The sequence below is a fragment of the Loxodonta africana genome, chromosome 7, assembly GCF_030014295.1.
Source record: "Loxodonta africana isolate mLoxAfr1 chromosome 7, mLoxAfr1.hap2, whole genome shotgun sequence".
Taxonomy (NCBI): domain Eukaryota; kingdom Metazoa; phylum Chordata; class Mammalia; order Proboscidea; family Elephantidae; genus Loxodonta; species Loxodonta africana.
Genome location: NC_087348.1, coordinates 28774818 through 28794775, shown reverse-complemented (window position 1 = coordinate 28794775; position 19958 = coordinate 28774818). Strand labels below are relative to the sequence as shown.

General features: G+C 37.1%; 1 protein-coding gene across 1 annotated transcript; it reads right to left on the bottom strand.

Moving 5' to 3' along the window:
• Window positions 1-4740: 4740 nt before the first annotated feature.
• Window positions 4741-5690, bottom strand: LOC135231898 (olfactory receptor 4P4-like). Its single transcript, XM_064289105.1, has one exon. The coding sequence runs from the start codon at window positions 5688-5690 to the stop codon at window positions 4758-4760; it is 933 nt and encodes a 310-aa protein (XP_064145175.1). The 3' UTR covers window positions 4741-4757.
• Between the last annotated feature and the right edge of the window lie 14268 nt (window positions 5691-19958).

Genomic DNA, 19958 nt, shown 5'->3' with positions numbered 1-19958 from the left:
AGGGTACTTTGAGATGCAAATAAATATCATCTCATGACAACTCCAGACCATGTAAAAGCCAAGCCTTGAACTACAGCTTGTCATCAGTGGAGTTCCTTTCCTGACTTGCTTTCCTTCTTTTAATTCTTCGCTAGATTGTAAGCTCCATGAAAGTAGGGGTCATGTCATGTTTATTTCACTGCTCTTTTCCTGGTAACAAGCAAACTTTATACCATATACAAGGAACTCAATAAATATTTATTGAATTAATATTTAAATATCTTAGGGAATAGCTCTTGTTCTCATACACTATTGGAATCATCTCCATGTATTAGCAATCCATTTCAACATTAAACATTACCATATTGTTGATATTTATTCCTCTTCACTCATTTTTCTACTTTTATGTATATGTTGGCTTCATACAGCTGCAATAGTGGGCAAGAAAGGCTTCTATGTGGGTCCAATCAGCCAATGGCCAAATCAGCCAGCCCAGACACTGAAGAATCAGGAAACATAGTATTGGGTCAACGCTTTTGGAGTGATTTAGGTTTATTTACATATTCTTTTCCCAATATTACAACAGAATCTTCATATATGATAAGCTTGTTATCCATAAGGTCTCTTCTTACAAGAAAAATAGCCAATTTATGTATTAAAAAGGGTCACACACGCTCCAAATTAAAAAGGTCTAACTAGAAGTCTTTTTTTTTTTTTTTTTGTCTAATAGTTCTTCCGGTGATGTTGAAAAAGTCAGGATGGCAAAATACACTGACAGAATATACCCCTTTATATAGTTAAAAATCTATTTTAAAGCCTTCTATCTCTAACCACTTTATCATGTTTCCATAACATTAATCTCTACAAAATTTTATAAGAAACAAAGATAATACAAAATATCGAATAGTCACAATAAAAGGAATTCAAACCTCACACCTCATAAGCCAATGAATCCCTGTTCTACAGGGTATCTCTATATAACCCTATATGACCTAGATATACGTACATATTTTATCAATATGTCTCCTAGTTAGTTTGGATGCTATTTTCAATGTAGATAAATATATGTTATAGTAAAGTCACATCATATATACTTAAGATGTGAATTGAATGTGGTTTAAGTTACCTAAGGTCACAAATATTCCCCAATTTGTCTGTCAGTTTGTGATACTGTGGGGGCTTGAGTGTTGCTGTGATGCTGGAAGCTATGCCACCAGTGTTCAAATTCCAGCAGGTCACCCACGGTCAACAGTTTTCAGCTGAGCTTCCAAACTAAGACAGTCTAGGAAGAAGGATCTGGTGATTTACTTCTAAAGAATTAGCCAGTGAAAACCTTATGAATATGAGGGGGATATTGTCTGATATAGTGCTTGAAGATGAGCCCCTCAAGTTGAAAGGCATTCAAAAAACAGAATGCAGAAATTATTGAACAATGTTATTAGTATCACATGCAAGTACAATTTTGCTGACCATCATTTAAAAGCAGTTGCAGCAGTACATCAACAAGGAACTGCCAGAAATTAAAGGCGGATTCAGAAGAGGACTCAGAACAAGGGATATCATTGCTGTTGTCCAGTGGATCCTGGCTGAAAGCAGAGAATACAGAAAAGATATTTACCTATGTTTTATTGACTACACAAAGGCATTTGACTGCGTGGATCATAACAAATTATGGATAACATTTCAAAGAATGGGAATTTCTGAACACTTAATTGGGCTCATGAGGAAACTGTACACAGACCAAGAGGCAGCCCTTAGAAGAGAACAAAGGGCTACTGCGTGGTTTAAAGTCAGGAAGTGTGTGTGTCAGGGATGTATCCTTTCACCATACCTATTCAACCTGTATGCTGAGCAAATAATCCAAGGAGCTGGACTATATGAAGAAGAACATGACACCAGGATTGGAGGAAGACTCATTAACAAGCTGTGTTATGCAGATGACACAACCTTGCTTGCTGAAAGTGAAAAGGACTTGAAGCATTTACTGATGAAGATCAAGGACTACAGCCTTCGGTATGGTTTCCACCTCAACATAAAGAAAAAAAAAATCCTCACACCAATAAGCAGCATTATGATGTACAGAAAAAAGATTGAAGTTGTCGAGGATTTTATTTTACTTGGATTTACAATAAACTCCCATGGAAGTAGCAGTCAAGAAATCAAATGACACATTGCATCAGGGAAATCTGCTGCAAAAGACCTCTTTAAAGTGTTAAAAAGCAAAGATGTCACTTTAAAGGCTAAGGTGCTCCTGATCCAAGCCTTGGTGTTTTCAGTCGCCTAATATGCATTCCAAGGCTAGACAATGAATAAGGAAGACCAAAGAAGAATCTATGCCTTTGAATTATGGTGTTAAAAAAAAAAAAAAAAGAATATTTAATACACCATGGACTGCCAAAAGAATGAACAAATCTGTCTTAGAAGAAGTACAGCCAGAAAGCTCCTTAGAAGCAAGAATGGTGAGACTTCGTCTCACTTACTTTGGACATTTTATCGGGAGCGATAGATCCCTGGAGAAGGACATCATGCTTGGTAAAATAGAGGGTGAGTGAAAAAGAGGAAGACCCTCAAAGAGATGGATTGACGCAGTGGCTGCAACAATGGGCTCAAGCGTAACAAAGATCACGAGGATGGTGCACGACCAGGCAGTGTTTCCTCCTGTTGTACACAGGGCTGCTAGGAGTCGGGAGTGACTCGATGACAATTAATAACAACAATAACAAGGTCACAAAACTATTGAATGACAGAGATGTGATTCGACTATCCAGACTGCAAGATACTTAGTCTATTAGAGGTGTCTGACAGCTAAAACTCACAGAGGAAAGAGCAAAAAACATCTCATATCTTGTATGTACTACAGCATTGGGTGGGATATTGGGCAGGGCATAATTCCCCATACCAATTAAAACATTTCCACTTTATGTCTTTTGCCCACTGTTTTTTCCCAATATGCATACTTATTTCTCACAAGTTCAATATGCCTAGAAAGTGACTCCATTGTCCTGCTTGATATGTCATGGATGCTGCTACTTTGACTATTTTGACATTCAATATATAAGATCAATAAGGAAAACACACTGGCTTTGCCACCAAAAGAAAGGAAACAAGCCCGTCAAAACACATGATATTTTTAAGTAAAATATTTTTATATAATTTATAGTAATTTTGTTGTGACTGAGAATATACACAGTAGAACATACACCAATTCAACAATTTCTTCACGTACAGTTCAGTGACACTGATTGCCTTCTTCAAGTTGTGCAACCATTCTCACTCTCCTTTTCTGAGTTGTTGCTCCTTCATTAACATAAACTCACTGGCCCCCAAGTTTCCTAATATTTCAAGTTGATGTTGTCAATTTCATCCCATATAGATAGATCTTAGAAGAGCACAATGCTCAGGACAATTAAAAAATTTTAAGTAAAATATTTTACACTTATTGCCTAAATTCAAATTGAAAAAAAATCATAAAATAATATTTGAAGAGATATAGAGACTACATTTGGTAATGTGGACCTGTGAGCTATACTTCCTCATATAGAAATATAAGATAGGCATTTTGTCTGTTTTTTGTTGTTTTTTCTTTACTTGACTATTTAACTGCCTCTCTAGTTTTCAGTTTGATGTTAAAAATTATTTCATCCTCCAAATTTCAGTTTGCTCGTCAGTAAAATAAAGCAGATAATTAGGTCATTATTTCAAAACTAGAGTTTATGTGGCTTTTCTTTAAGAGGAAATGATTCTCACAAATCTTTTGCTGACTGAAATAAGTTATAAAGTTTCAAGATTGCTTAAACGTGTGAATATAAGGACTTTTATGCTTATATTTCTTTTAGTATGAAAAAATATTTTTAAAGTATAAAGTAAATGCAAATAAAAATGTTAAAATCTTTATTTAAATACTGTTTTACCAAAGTTAATAACAAAAATAATAAAACAATTTTAAGTTTCTTTTCAAAGCACAGTACTTATTTTTTCACTACAGTTATTTTACAGAAACACTTCTAATTTTTCTATATACTTATTATTTCTTACATAAATGATATTTTATTGTTTAGACCCTACATAAAGTTTTTTTCTTCTTATTTAGCATTTTCAATGAATATTAGAAAAGCATGGGCTGAGTGGAAAAAACGGTTCTTAATTTCTGATGCTCCTCCTTTGATGTGAAATGCAGAAAAAATAACAGGCTATATATCCGCAACCAAAACCTGTGCCCTTGAGTCGATTCTGACTCATTGTGACCCTACAGAACAAAGTAGAACTGCCACATAGAGTTTCCAACGCTGTGATCTTTACAGAAGAGGACGGCCACTTTTTTTTTCCCATGGAGTACCTGGTGGGTTTGAACCACTGACAGTTTGGATAGCAGACAAGTACTTAACCACTATGCCAACAGTCCATACAGCCCTTCAAATGTGGGATGATAGATACCAATGGAGCTTATGAAAATTTGGAGATTTTTCGTGGAACCAAAGCACTCAGGAGATAGAAATGTGGGCTCTGATTATGGACAAAACCTAAAGGAAAAAGTACCAAATAAAAGTACAACAGTTGAACAAGGAAATAATGACTCAAAGTAGCCGGGAATAATGTAAATAAGAAATACAGATCAATAAAGAAAGACCAAGGTCTTTTAAAGTAAATTATAATATTAATGAACTGATATCAGTGCCTATGCTTATGGTTCTTACGGTCAGTTCTCACTTTAATAAACTTAAGATGGAGCAAACTCACTTGGATAGAGTGGGGAATGAGGAGTAGATGTGCCTTTCAGATCATTTGCCTTCCAACCAAAAATGGATTCTGGCACCAACTTTCCTCATCGCAGTCTTCATCTCCATGTTTCTCAAAGTGTAGATCAGAGGGTTGAACATGGGGCCAATGATGGTGTAGAAAAGAGCAAACACTTTATCTTCTGGAAAAGTTATAGCTGGTCTAATGTAAATGTACAGGATAGGCACAAAGAAAAGAACCACAACTGTTATGTGGGAACTGCAAGTAGAAAGAGCTTTGTTGAGGCTTTTGGCAGGGTAAACCCTGATAGTGTATAATATCAAGAAGTAAGACAGCATCAAGACAACAAAATTCACCAAACCCATCATGCCTGAACTGGCAACAACCAGGATCCCGAAGATGTACGTGTCTGGGCAGGCCAGTTTCAGCAAAGGATACGTATCACAGAAGTAGTGATCTATCTCACTGGGGCCACAGAAAGGTAAGTTGATAGCGAGGAGACACTGCACAAAGGAATGCAGAAATGCCCCAGTACAGCAAGCAAAGATCAATACGTAACACCTCCTCCTGCTCATGATGACAGTGTAGTGCAGGGGCTTGCAGATAGCCAGGTAGCGGTCATAGGCCATCACTGTGAGAATGAAAATTCCTATCCCCCCACAGAAGTGCATAGCAAAAAGCTGTGCCATGCAGCTAGCGTAAGAAATCGTGTTGGTTTCTTTCAGTAAATCAGTGAGAAGCTTGGGTGTCACTGTTGAGGTACAACACAGGTCTGCGAGAGCAAGGTATTTAAGAAAGAAATACATGGGTTGGTCTATTAGCTGATTGTACGTGATGAAAATGATTATGAGCAAGTTTCCCATCCAAATAGCTATGTAACAAAGTAAGAATAATAGAAAGCAGGAAGTTTTAATTGTCTTTTTCTGGGAAAGTCCCAAGAGAATAAATTCTGTGACGTTAGTGATCTTTTCCATGGTTAATTCTCAGAGGGTATAACTGGGAAAAAAGTTCCAAATTAGCATCAGAAAAATTGATTAAGCATGTGTGAATCAGAGTGAGCATTGCAGAAACAAATTTAGTTAATCGATCAGCTATCCTATAACATATATGCAAAGTCATTAATGCTAAACCTTACACTGGTAGGCTTACTATATAATTTACCATTCTGATCAGGCTATTTTTGAGAGTGAAAAGGAGAGATAGTAATAGTTGTAATAGCTCAAGTTACAAGTTAAGAACTACTGTCACCTTATGGATGGGATGTAGAAGTGAGCTTACAGAAGATGCATTTCTTGTCCTGGAGTAGCTCATCCTCTTGACAAGTTGAAAGAGGACCAGAATGAAGTGTTCAAGTGGAGGTTCAAATCCTGTCTTTATTTAAAATTTTGATATTCCATTTATTGTGCACTTTTGCATTATTGAAGAACATATTTCAATGAAATATTATTTATCTTGATTATCGAGTTGTTTATATCCAAGGTATGTACCTCATTGATTCATGCTAACCTGTGTTAAGAGCTAAATATATGTTAACAAAGTTATGAAGAGCAATAAAAATGTTACAATGGCATTGGAAGCCTAAGTGGCTGTGACAGTTCTTCTATTCTTGGAAGTATTGTAGGAATTTTTAGGTTAGCGCCAGCTACTGCCCATGGTTTCTGGCCCAAAAAGTCAAAGCAGAGATGTATTTTTCTCAACATCTTCTATGCTCTCTCCTGTTACTAGTACCAATTATTTACTGAAGTAAGCCTTTCTTTTTCTCTTACAATTAACCCATTCTCTCCCCCACTCATTAAGTTTATTACACATTGGTGCCCAGGAGACTCTGACATTAAGCTGTCTAAACCCACAGCATTTCATGCTCTTAACTACCCACTGTACGCTTCTCCGGCAAAGAGTAACGAAGGAGAAAGGGAGTAATGTATCGAGCATCCCTTAATTTCTTTGACTTGTGCTTCTTCTTCTCTATAGCTGTCTTTTCTCCTTTACCTAAAATGCAAGTTGCTCACTTCATTAATCTATCAACTCCTTTGATTTATCCTCTAATAAGAGCCAGATACGACTATGAATACTTTTATTATTTCCGTAATGAAATTCTCAATATTATACTAAAAAAATTTTGCTTTATTTTAACATCTGACCAGGGATAGTACACGAATCATTCAATTCATTTTACTTGGAAAATGAGAAGTTAGTTTTTAAATGTTTGCAAAAGCTTGAAGGAAGTGGGGCAAACAAACATTTCAAAAGGATTAAAATCAGCATATTTACAGAGAAAAATGTAATTTATATTATCTAGATATACATGTATGTATTTTATAGATATGCAAACTTAACTTTCTTCTGTTTGGATAAAATACTTCATATAGGTTGGTCACATTTTCACTTAGCAGGTGAATAGCTCATGAATAAATTTGTTTAGCTCTGAGTCAAAGGCAGTATTCAGAGCTTACAATGCAATCAGAATAAATGCTTACCATCCATGCTATCCTTGCTAAAGATTAATAAATTTCAGCATCCAATCATCGTCTCTTGGTCCTGGGTGTAGTCCTTCACTACATTCCCCGAAGAGAGGAATAGTGTCTCCTGATTTCTGTGACTAATAGGAAATAAACATTTACATTGAAAATGCTTTTTATCTTTATTTTTTTTGTATCCAAAAGTTGTATCCACTGTGGTCTCAGGGGTGGAAATTACAAATAAGTTTGGTAATTAATTTCCCCATGGAATTTAAAGCACATTAACTGAGATATAATTATCCCATTGCATACTCTCACTATTTTTATTGACTTTTATCTATCAGATCCCATTGTCCTTACAGGTCAAGTGTGGTTCAGTAGGCTCTAACTTCTACATACTTCCTGATTGTACTTCTGGAGATGTCCTGTGGGTGCCTGCTGTATCCCAAGCTGCTGTCAGACCAGCCCAAGGACATCAGCAAGAGTTTCCTGCTGAGATCTACCAAAAAAAATGTTGGCCAAATGTGCCACTGAAAATGGTTTCATGACTCTCAAGTTCCAAACACACAGGTATGTCAGGGTTAATAATTCTTTATACCTTGTATATTCTGATCACAATCCAATGGCCCATATTCATTCAGTATTGATAGGCCATAAAGCACGTGCTTTATGTTGTAACTAATTCTGAGGAACCAGTTGGTGGTAAGGTCTGAGCAGAGACAAAATGGAAAATGCCAAAGAAATCTTAGGGCAGGGAAATTGGGCCCAGGATTTGAATTTTAGTTTACCCCACAATAAGTTGTTTGAAAAGTGGATGGAATACTTCCTGTATTTTTTTCAAGTCCAAATGGCTACTCCAGGCCCTGCTATGGCAACCAGTTCCATGTAGGTGCAAAATTACAGCCCTCCTACTTGTTCATCCCTGACCAAGAAACTCTTGCTGATGTCCTTGGGCTGGTCTGACAGAAGCTTGGGATGCTGCAGGCATCCACAGGACATCTCCAGAAGTACAATCAGGAAGTACGTAGAAGTTAAAGCCTGCTAAGACACACTTGACTTGTAAGGACAATGGGATCTGATAGACAAATGTGTTCCCTCTTTGTCCTCAGGCAGACATTCTGAGATGAGTTTCATAAGGTCCCCGGCAGGTCTCTCAGAAGAGATGTCAGTCATCAAAAGAATGGCCAACAATATGATTCATCTTCATATTGGCTGTCTTTTTTTCCCTGCTTTATTCCTCCTGTCCCACATTTCCGCCACCTGGGATCATTTCCCAAAGAAACCACTTGTATGTAAGCATTGCCTCAGGCTCTGATTGTCAGGAAACCAAGGCTACTACGAAAGGAATTCCTGTTTATTTCAGCCCAGTGCTTCGGCCCACGCAAATTTTATTTAGGATTGACGGATTGATTGGCTTTTTCTCCCAGATGTTTTCTGTGCTTTGTATTAAGCGGTAGCAAAGCAACTCCTCATAGCAACTGGAGTCGGAATCAACTCTGACAATGAGTTTGCTTTTCTTAATCAATTCGTCATCTTACCTGTCGTGGAGTTTCTGGCTGAGGTCACGTGAATCCCTCATTGTCTGTCATTTTATATGCCCTCTCTTTGGCTAGGCACACTTTGCTTTCATACTAATAGTACACTCTTTTTAGAAAAAAAATGTTTCTTCCCATGGATTCTGTATACCTGCAGTGAAATTAAAAAAATATATAGTTTATTTAAATTTTCTTTTAGCATAAAATACCTGTCAGTAAAAATAATACACACTGTAGACATTTTAGAAAATTCAGGAATTTATAGAGGAAAACTTATTGCCTAAGATATTCCAAACTAACGGTAACAGTTTTGACAATTTATATTTTTGGGGAATTTTTTTCTTAAAGATGGATTTTAATTTTAATATACTTTTTAATATACAAAGATGTATATGTACGTACTTGTTATTCATTGGCACCAGTTGAGTTCAACTCATGGCAACCTTATGTATAACAACTGCAATGATCCCTTCATGATCTTTAGTATGTTTGAGCCCAATGTTGTGACTATGTGTCAGTCCATTTATTGAGGGCTTTCGATCTTTTTCACTGACACTGTATCAAACTTGATGTTCTTTTTTAGTGATTTGTCTTTCTTGATAATGTGTCCAAAGTAATAAATGAAGTTTTTTCATCTTCACTTGTAAGGAGCGTTCTAATTGTATTTCTTCTAAGACTGATTTGTTTGCAGTCCATGGTATATTAAACAGTCTCTGCCAACACAATTCAAACTCATCAACATTTCTTCTGTCTTCCTTTTTCATTGTCAAGCTTTCTCATGTATATGAGGCACTTGAAAACACTGGACTCGGGTCAGGTACACCCTGGTCATCAAAGTGACGTCTTTGCTTTTTAATACTTTAAAAAAGGCCCTGGCTGCACAGTGGTTAAGAGCTTGGCTGCTAACCAAAGCCACCAGCAGCTCTTTGGAAACCATGGGGCAGTTCTGCTCCGTCCTATAGGGTTGCTATGAGTCAGAACCCACTGAATGGCAACAGGTTTGTTTTTGTGTAACTGATGTGCCCAAAGCACTACATCACTGGTTGTTTGAATGCTGCTTCCATGGAGTTCCTGGGTGGCACAAATGGTTCAACATTTGACTACTGTCAAAAATAGTCAAAACTCACCAAAATTTGCACATAAGGTTTATTCTGAGCAGTTATTCTGTATTCATATCAGGAGGCCATATGGATTCCAGAAAAAGCAAATGGCTCCGAGAAGCTAGGTACAATGGAGCTTATAAAGAGAACAGGAAGGAGAAATGCAGAAGACTAACCATTAGCTAATCTTAACATGATTGATTGAAGCCTACCTCCTCCCCTTTACTACATCAACTGCTATCAGTTTATTTTTGGCCTGGCTGCTAATAGTTTTGTCTTCCATCCACCTGCAGGCAAGAGACTTTTTGAGATTTATATTAGGAGGTAATGGTTTGTTGACTATTCTAGCAGGTTAAGGCAAATTTACATTGCTGTAGAGAAGTTTCTGGTAGGTTTTTAATGTTAATATTTGGTTTGTGGATAAGAAAAAACTTAAAATCAAAGTAAGATGTCTGTTATTACTTCTCCTCTTTAATACCACTAATGGAAAGGTTGACAGTTTGAACTCACCCAGGGAAACCTTGGAAGAAAGGCCTAGTGATCTGACCTTGAAAGAGCACAGCCTAGTGTAATTCTATTCTGCAACACTTGGGGCTCCGAAGGTTAGAAATGCCTTGATGGCAACAAGTTTGGTTTCTGGTTTTGGCTTCCATGTGCATTGCTTTTCAAGCAAGTGAAATGAAATTATTGACAAGTTCAAATTCTTCTTCATTTTTCATGATGTTTCCTGATCCACTTGTGAGAATTTTTGTTTTCCTCACATTCATGAATATATATATAACGTACGTATAATCCTGTTATCATCTTGGCACATTTCCTTCCAACCTTTTTCTATATATTCATAAATGGTTGTGATGGTCACCTTGTAACAGCAGTGGGGTCTATACGCTCAGACTTCTGTAAAATCCAAACACAAATTTTTTTTCATTTTTTTCTGCTTTCTAGGGCCATTTCTGAAACCAAATATCTTAACTTGGGTTTCCTAAGAATCAGACACTAAGCAAAATATTATTAGCTAAAAGTCAGGCATGAGGAAATGGAAATAAGACAGGGAAAATGAGAAGGTGAATTTTCTAGCTGGTCACTGTTCGACATCAAAAGCAAATGTTTTTTCCACCTACCGGATTTTCTTCCCAGAAAGCTATATAAAATATTGTGTCTCAGACATTCCACTTGGAAGGAGGAAGAGAAAATGTTCCACAGCCCCATGTCCGTTCATTGGCATTGTGTCTACAGTCCTTAAATCCCTTCACAACTGAATTCCACATGCAGGGGACTGAACAGAGCACCTTACCTGTGTTAAAAGACTCAATGCAGTGACAGGTGAGGTGCTGGGATTTTTAGGTGTTTTGCATTTTTATATATTGAGCTGGAACTCACCTAACCTAAAATTAACCATATATTAAAACATACAAATCAGTGGTTGTCTTAGTTATCTGGTGCTGTTATAACAGAAATACCTCAAGTGGATGGCTTTAACAAAGAGAAGTTTATTTTCTCTCAGTAAAGTAGGTTAAAAGTCCAAATTCAGGATGTCAGCTCCAGGAGAAGACTTTCTCTCTCTCTCTACCTTCTTATCAAAACCCCCCCAGACTAGGAGTTTTCCTGGCAGGGAACCCAGGTCCAAAGGATACACTCTGCTTCCAGCTGTGATTCCTTGCTGGTATGAGCCCCCCTCCACCGCCCCACCATCTCTCTGCTGGCTTCTTTCTTCTATATCTGAAGACATTGCCTCAGGACACAATCCAATCTTGTAGAATGAGTCCTTTGGCTCTAACACAACTGCTACCCATCCTCCCTCATTAACATCAGAGTGGAAGGATTTACAACGTTTAGGAAAATCCCACAATACCAGGAGCCATGGCCCAGCCAAACTGATACACACATTTTGGGGGGACATAATTCAATCCGCAACCGTGATATTTAATATAGTCACATTGTTGGGCAACTATAAATTTATTTATATATATTTATTATATATTTATATACTTTTCCTTTCTTCTTTCCTCTTATTTTTAGATTATTTCAAATAAGGCTTTTTTTTTAATGTCTTTTGCTATCAGGAAACACTGGTGGCATAGTGGTTAAGTGCTATGGCTGCTAACCAACAGGTCGGCAGTTTGAATCCACCAGGCACTCCTCGGAAACCGTATGGGGCAGCTCTACTCTGTTCTATAGGGTCCCTATGAGTTGGAATCAACTCGATGGCAAGGGGTTTGGGTTTTTTTGAATCTTTATGTTACAGATTTTTCAGATAGAATTATAACCTGAACTTAACTAACATTGAAATTAACTTCGTCCAGATATGTCTACCAAGGTTTTTGGGATATTGTATCTCCCGTTATGGGGGAGAGGATGAGACTAGCTAGGTAGGAGCATCTTGTCCTGTGAAAGCAGAAGGTGTTGCTTCTTTTTTTTTCTTTAAGTGTTTTCAGTCATGCTTATGAAGGCTGAGTATGTAAAGGTGTTAAATGTTCCACTAATTTACCTATTGGCCTAAACTAGAAAATCCATCCTCCTATCCTCTTTTCTTAAATGCTGGGACAGGGAGTATAAAAACTACATCTCTCCTCTACTAGGTGGCTCCCTGTTTCTATAAATAGGGGCTCTTAGAATGAGATTAAAAATCTAGAGAAGGGAAGAAAAGAGACTTCATTATATTGTCAAAATAAAATGTCAAAGTATGGAGAACTTGAAGCAGATATCTAAGGAGAACAGAGTAAAAATGAACACAAAATATATGATAAAATTTTCCAAACAGGAAGTGGTTTGGGCAAATACTAAAGATATTGAGCTTTGACCTTGTACTCTTGCATACATTCACATACTCCTGTACACATTTTGTATAACATTCTACATCAATTTTATGGCTCACTGTTGAGTTTTAAGTGAAATTCAAAATGCCTTTCATGCAATTTACTTTCCTTCCAAAATAATTGATAGTACCACATCTTCGAGGCGGTCTTCATCTCCATGTTTCTCAGCGTGAAGATCAGAGGGTTGAACGTGGGAACAATGATGGTGTAGAAAAGGGCGAGCACTTCGTCTTCTGGAAAATTTACAGCTGGTCTAATGAGTATGAGGAGGACTGGCACAAAGAACAGGACTATAACTGTTATGTGAGAACTGCAAGTTGAAAGAGCTTTGGTACGACTTTCGGAAGGGTAAGCCCTAATGGTAAATAATATCAGAATATAAGACACCATCAAAATCACAAAGGTCACAGCCTTAGTTATCTAGTGCTGCCATAACAGAAATACCACAAGTGGATGGCTTTAACAAAGAGGAATTTATTTTCTCAGAGTCTAGTGGGTTACAAGTCCAAATTCAGGGCATCATCTCCAGGGGAAGGCTTTCTCTTTCTGTTGGTTCAGGAGGAAGGTCCTTGTCCTTAATCTTCCCCTGGTCAAGGAGCTTCTCGGGCACAGGGACCCCATGCACAAAGGGCACGCTCTGCTCCTGGTGCTGCTTTCTTGGTGGTATGAGGTCCCTCACTCTCTGATTGCTTCCCTTTCCTTTTGTTTCTTGAGAGATAAAAGGTGGTGCAGGCCCCACCCCAGGGAAACTCCCTTTACACTGGAGCAGGGAGGTGACCTGAGTAAGGTGATGTTATAATCCCACCCTAATTCTCTTTAGCATAAAATTACAATCACAAAATGGAGGACAACCACACAATACTGGGAATCATGGTCTAACCAACTTAACATATATTTTGGTGAGGGGGGGCACAATTCAATCCATGACAATGACCTAAAAATTCAGACCCTAACTGGCAATTTCCAATAAACCAATTTTGTGTTTATTGGTGGAAGCCGATTTCAGGAAAGGATACACATCACAGGAGTAGTGATCATCTCATTGGGGCCACAGAAGGGTAAGAAGATAGTGAGAAGAAACTGACTGGCAGAGTGCATAAATCCCCTAGTACAACAATGTATGACAATTATGTTACACTTCTGCCTGCTCATGACGACAGTTTAGTGAAGTGGCTTGCAGATGGCCACATAGTGGTCATAGGCCATCCAAGCGAGGATGAAGATCTCGATGTGTCCAAGGAAGTGAATGATAAAAAGTTGTGCCACACAATTATTATAGGCAATGGCCTTCCTTTCTGCCAGTAAGTCAGACATTAAATTTGGTGTCACTGTGGATGTGTAGCAAAGGTCGGAGAGAGAGAGGTAAATAAGGAGGAAATACATGGGTTGGTCATTTAGCTGACTGCATGTGATAGAAATCATTAGGAACAAGTTTCCCACCCAAATAGCAATGTAACAAAATAAGAATAATACAAAGCAGAGAATTTTGATATTCTTGTTTTGAGTAAGGCCCAAACACAGGGAAGTTATTCCTATTTTTCCTGGTCTAATGCAGTTAAAATGCAGAGAGTCACCTGAAAAGACAATTTATAAGTCATTGTTAGAAATGTTTTTGACGATATAACACATATTATAAAAAGTATGTCTAATTGAACTGATTGCAGTGTTTTACAAATTAAAAATCTGTTATTTAACAAGAGTATTTTTTCTGGTTATCTCATGATGATTTCCTTAAATATTTCAGGACATTATGTTAAGTATTTATATTAGTAGGAATGAATGTACTCAATCAATACTTAAAAAAAAATAGGCACTGGTCATTTTACAATTTCGGTGGAATATACAGCTAAGTCTTGAAAAAGATGTAGCTCTGAATCCTTATTAACTCAAAATTTGTTAATGATGCAAGTTTTTGTTTAATGAGGTAGGAGCAAATTTAAAGTTTTAACTGATTACTAGTTGTAACTATTGTTGTTGTTAGCTACCAACAAGCTATGAGTAGCTTGACTCAAAGTGACCCCATGCACAACTGAAGAAAACTCTGCCCAGTCGTCTGACATCCTCATTATTGGCCAGCGTATCAGTTCCATTGTGATCCATAGGAGTTTTGGAAGTAGACAGCCAGGCTTTTCTTCCTAGTCCGTCTTAGCCTGGACGCTCCACTGAAACCTGTTAGCCATCATAGCAACACTCAAGCCTCCCCGAGAGGAAGCTGGTAGCTGTGCATGAGATGCTTTGGTTGAAACTCAAACCAAATCTTCAGCATGAGAGGCAAGGATTCTAACACTGACCCGCCAGTGCCTCACAGTGGAATGTGTGCTACCTTAAAATTATTTAAAAATGAAGCATAAAATAAAATGCAAAATTAATATGATAAATATATATTTTAGAATTGGAAGACAAACGTTCTCTGCAAGAGGCCCATGTAATTGGTTTGGCCCTCTTTTTGATTGCTTGTTGCTATTGTTGTTGGTTACCCTGGAGCCCAGACCTAACCATTTTGATCCCATCTGTGCAGAGTAAAACTGCTCCATAGGGTTTTCAACGGCTGTGACCTTTCAGAAGCAGATTGCCAGATTTGTCTCCTGAGGCTCTTCTGTTGAGGTTATGTGGCGTCAAGTCAATTCCAGCACTTACTGACCCTGTAGGACAGAGTAGAATTGCCCCATAGGGTTTTCTAGGTTGCAATCTTTACAGAAGCAGATTGCCAGGTCTTTTCTCCTGTGGAGATGCTGGTGAGTTCAAATTGCCAGCCATTAGGTTAACAGCTGAACACTTAACCATTGCCCTACCAGGGCTCTGAGGTACTACTGGGTGGGTTCAAATCTTTTGGGCCAATAGTCCAGCATGTGAAGGGTGAAGGTTTCCATCACTTAGGCCCTATTTCTAGAGGTCAGAAACGAAAACCAAACCCATTGCGGTAGAGTCTATTCTGACTCATAGCAACCCTATAGGACAGAGTAGAACAGGCCCCATAGAGTTTCCAAGGAGTGTCTGGTGGGTTCGGACTGCTGACCTTTTGGTTAGTAGCCTAGCACTTAACAACTACGCCACCAGGGTTTCCATATTTCTACAGGTAGTTCAGCTAAAATTATAAACTTAAAAGAACAACAGAATAAAGTAGTAGTATAAAAAGTGGAGCAAAAGGCAGTTTTATGTGTTTTTCTTTTTTTTCTCTTGACTCAGCTTATCATACTTTCAAGTCAATTTCCTCACAGTGGAATTGGAAACTGCTTCTGTTTCCACATTTTTACAACTTAGCGATTTTGCCATAAAACCCTAAAGAGTCCTAACACTGCCTAATTCAGAGAGAAAGTTTAGGGAAGTTCATGGGGAAATGTTTATGGGAAGACAAATAATTAGGACCTGGACTCGATTACTGACCTACCCCACAGTGTACAAATTTGGATGCTTCTCATTTTATCACCCTGAATTTACCTTATTTGTAAAATGCGGTAATCTGCTCAGACTTTGCCAAAAATGGTTCTTGTGAAGCTTAAACGAGTCAAAAAATGACAATTATTTTATAAACTATGGAAGCATTAATGTTTGAATTTATTATCTAAATGTTACTGTTACTAAATTAATATTCTAGCAGTTGTCAATAGGACAGCCCAATAAAATTAACTACCATAAAGAAAATAAAATTGCATAATCACAAAATCATTTTGGCCAGGAAGTAAACTTTGAGATCTTCTAGTCAAATCCCTTCATTCTAAATAGAATGGATTTTTGTCCAAATAAACATATAGAATAGATAAAGGCAGTTTGAATCTCTTCATCAATCAGTAAATATTACATTAACCCAAAACCAAACTATATTAAACTTAACGGGATCAACTTAGGAAAATTAAGCCATTGCAGTTGGTGTTGACCAAAGCTTCTGATAATTTGGATACTTAACATAAAATCGATGACCACATCATCCAGTTGTCTATATAATTTTAGTCCCCAAAATACATCATCAGCTTCTTACCCCTTTTCCTTAAAATTTGTAATATATATTGTCCTAATTTTGTAGCTGTATTTTTTTATCAATTTAATTTTAAATCCCATCCTTACCCCTGTATTTTATAGATTAAGTTAACTATGTTTTCCTCCAAATTAAAGAATTCCATTGCAATGAAAATGGAACCATAAAAGTGTTAAACATACATATATATGCATACATACATATACATACAAGGTTAATTTTATAGTCTATCAGATTTCAGAAAAAGATCCAGGGATAGAAGGACACCTCTCGGCAAAACCTAGGAGATACTTCCCTGAACAAAACCAAGCTGAGTGTTTTTATAGAAAGCAAAAGGCAGGGAGAGAGAAAGAACAAAAATAGAAAAAAAAAAAAAAAGAGCAAAACAAACCACTGTTCATATGTTGTGACATACCATTAGGTCACACAGAGCAAAAGGTACAAAACCCTGAACATTTCAGTTTATCTATTCAGCAAAGCCTGTTTAATGTCTGAATTAAAACTTGTGAGCAAGCAGACAAACCAAAACATGTATGCCAGCAGAAATATTTTTGTGCTTAACAAAGTGTGATAGGATTTTCAAATAGGAGGCTTGAGGTAGAAGCATCCTAGCTTCTTTAAGGCTTTCACTCTCTGCAGACTTTTTAACTCCAGCAAGTTTGGAGGTTGAGATACAAATTTAACAAATTAATTTATTCTGGGGTTATGCTGAAATATTATGATTTAGAATTAGCTATAGGCAAGCCATTAGAAAGGAGGCTTCTTAGCATACCTCCAGTTTTACTGTAAAATATTTCCTCACCTATAGTCTACTTTTAATTTTTAAAATAATAGTTAAAATATGGTTTATGCAATTATTAATGTAATGGCTTCTTCGTTTGAAAGAACGTCAAACCATTATTTTAGTCATGTGCACAGAAAAGAAAAAAATACCTGAATTATTTTCTCCCACCCATCTCCTGATAATAAAACAAGAGAATTATGGTTCATACATGAAATTTAGCCTCTGCAGAAACTAAGTTGCTAGGGAACTCATGGAAAACTGATCATCCTGTTTGTATTTATTGATGGGAAATTAATGTACCTGCTACTTAAATGTTTTCTGATATTCTAGCCAAAAAATGTTACTAAGCAATTACATGAATCTCCAATTTTCTCCATTTCCAGAGCCACAGATGAGGCTTAATTTCTGTTCTTGACAATCCTTCCCTTTCATGTCACCTTCCCAGTAGACCAATGAATGATTTATCACCTATAAACTCCCACCTATCTATCAACAACAACAATTTCAGGCTAAGAAGCCCTGGTGGCACTATGTTACCTCAGTATATGCTTGGGAAATGTGGTTATTATGATTTCTATCATATGCCACCTGCTAACTAACCAGCCCATGTACTTCTTCCTTAGTTACCTTGCTCTCTCAGACCTTTTCTACACTTCACTGTGACGCCCAAACTAATGACCCACTTACTGACAGAAAGGAAAATCATTTCCTGTAAAAACTGCATGACACAACTTCTTACCAAGTATTGTTTTCACAGGTACTGAGTGAGTCTTTCATCCTCACAGGAATAGTCGATGACTGGTCCATCACTAGCTGCAAACCATTGCACTACACCATCATGATGAACAGGCAAAGATGTAACTCAATTCTCATAGCAGCCTGTCCAAGGGGGCTTCTGCATTCCCTTGGTCTATTTCTTCTTAACAAATGTTTTACCTATCTGTGGCTTCAATGAATTAGATAACTATTTCTGTGATGTCTATCCTTTGTTGAAACTGACCTGTACTGACACAGAAAAAATTGTTTTCTCAGTCATTGCCAATTCTGGTCTAATGGGACTGGTGATTTTCCTATTTTTGATGGCCTCCTATGTTATGATAATGTATAATTTGAGAGAACACTCTGTAGAGAGCCACTGCAAAGCACTTTCCACTTGCAGTTCCCACATCACTGTTGTGATTCTGTTTTTTGCATCTGTCATTTTTAATTATAAAACCTGCAACAACTTTTCCAGGAGATAATGTGTTTACACTTTTTTGCACAATTATCATCCCCATGCTCAACTCTCTTGTCTACCCCTTAGAAACATGGAGATGAAAATGCCATACAGAAAGTGTGGTGCAATCAGATGTTTGTGGAAGGAAAGCAAATGATTTGAAGGACATCTGAGGGCTAAACAAGATGCAAATGGATTATCATTTCATGATAACTCCAGACCATGTAAAAAAAATAAAGCCAAGCCTTGAACTATAGCTTGCCATCAGTGGAGTTCCTCTTTCAGTTCCTTTCCTAGTTTTTATTCTTTACTAGATTTTAAATTCCATGAGGATAGGGGTCACGTCTTTTTTTATTTCACTGCTCTTTTCCTAGTAACAAGAAAACTTTATTACATATGTTAGAAACTCAATAATTATATATTGAATTAAAATATGAATATTTTATTGCATAACTGTGGTTTTCATATACTACTGTAATCATCCACATATTTTAGTAACACATTGGGACATTAAACATCACCATAGTGTTGATATTTATTCCTCTTCACTTATTTTTCCACTTCTCTGTATGCTGGTTTTATATGGCTACAACTGTGGGCAAAAAAGACTTCTCCCACAGTCTAATCAGCAAGTGGCCAAATCAGCCAGCCCAGGCACTGAAGAATCAGGAAACCCAGCACTGGGCCAAGGCTTTTGGAGTGACTTAGTTTTATGTACATATTCTTTTCCTAGTATTACAACAGAATCTGCATATATGATAAGCCTGTTATTCATAATGTCTGTTCTTAAAGGAAAAATAGTCAACCGACATTAAAAGTAGTCCAATCATGCATACACACACACAAACACGCACCCCAAGATAAAATTTCTTACTGAAATTCCCTTTTTTTTCTCTTTTTCTAAATGTTCTTTAGGTGATTTTGAAAAAAACTGGATGGCAAAATGTCCTGATGCTGTATACCCCTTTATACATTTAAAAATCTATTTTAAAGCCTTCCATCTTAAGCCACTTTTACATGTTTTCATAACATTAATCACTATGTAATTTTATAGCAAACAAAGATAATTCAAAATACTGAATAGTTGCAATAACAGGACTTCAAGTCTCACAAATCACAGCCTAATGAATCCTCTGTCCCCCAGGATCTCTCTATATAACCCCAGGACCAAGACATATGTACCCATTTTATAAATATGTCTCTTTGTTAGCTTGGGTGATTTTTACAATATAGTTATGTTGTTATAGCAAAGTCACATCTTACAGATAATATCAATTATCCATGGTCACAAAGCTAGTAAATGGCTACAATGTGATTCAACTGTCAAGCCTGCAAGATACTTAATCTATCAGAGGTGTC

Coding starts and splice junctions, on each gene's coding strand:
- LOC135231898 (XM_064289105.1), bottom strand. CDS start 5,690: ATGGAAAAGATCACTAACGTCACAGAATTTATTCTCTTGGGACTTTCC.